The sequence below is a fragment of the Meleagris gallopavo genome (assembly GCF_000146605.3).
Source record: "Meleagris gallopavo isolate NT-WF06-2002-E0010 breed Aviagen turkey brand Nicholas breeding stock chromosome 1 unlocalized genomic scaffold, Turkey_5.1 Chr1_random_7180001848351, whole genome shotgun sequence".
Classification (NCBI taxonomy): domain Eukaryota; kingdom Metazoa; phylum Chordata; class Aves; order Galliformes; family Phasianidae; genus Meleagris; species Meleagris gallopavo.
In genome coordinates, this window is record NW_011092326.1 from 1 (window position 1) to 440 (window position 440).

At 66.4% G+C, this 440-nt stretch overlaps 1 protein-coding gene across 1 annotated transcript; it reads left to right on the top strand.

The window, feature by feature from the left end:
* Positions 1-65: 65 nt before the first annotated feature.
* LOC104915395 (histone H4-like) lies at positions 66-437 on the top strand (the record flags this gene model as incomplete). The annotated part of the gene is made up of 1 exon (XM_010726290.3): positions 66-437. A coding segment is annotated over exon 1 (228 nt), but the record flags the coding sequence as incomplete, so codon positions are not given.
* Between the last annotated feature and the right edge of the window lie 3 nt (positions 438-440).

Below are 440 nucleotides of genomic sequence, written 5' to 3' on the forward strand. Positions count from 1 at the left end.
AATGAGAAAAACAGAATGTAATGAGGAACATGAAATGCACTGCAGGTCAGCCAGGAGGAGGCCCCGCCCGCCGGGGAGGAGGAAGCAATGGCGCTCCCGCCCCCGCCTGGGGCCGCGCCCCTGTTCTCAATCAGGTCCGACTCCACACCATAACACCCAGGCGCGCCGCGCTCGCTCCTCACTGGTGTCGGGACACCTAGGCTTTCAGCATGTCTGGCAGAGGCAAGGGCGGGAAGGGGCTCGGCAAGGGGGGCGCCAAGCGCCACCGCAAGGTGCTGCGCGACAACATCCAAGGCATCACCAAGCCGGCCATCCGCCGCCTGGCGCGGCGCGGCGGCGTCAAGCGCATCTCGGGGCTCATCTACGAGGAGACGCGCGGCGTGCTCAAGGTCTTCCTGGAGAACGTCATCCGCGACGCCGTCACCTACACCGAGCACGCC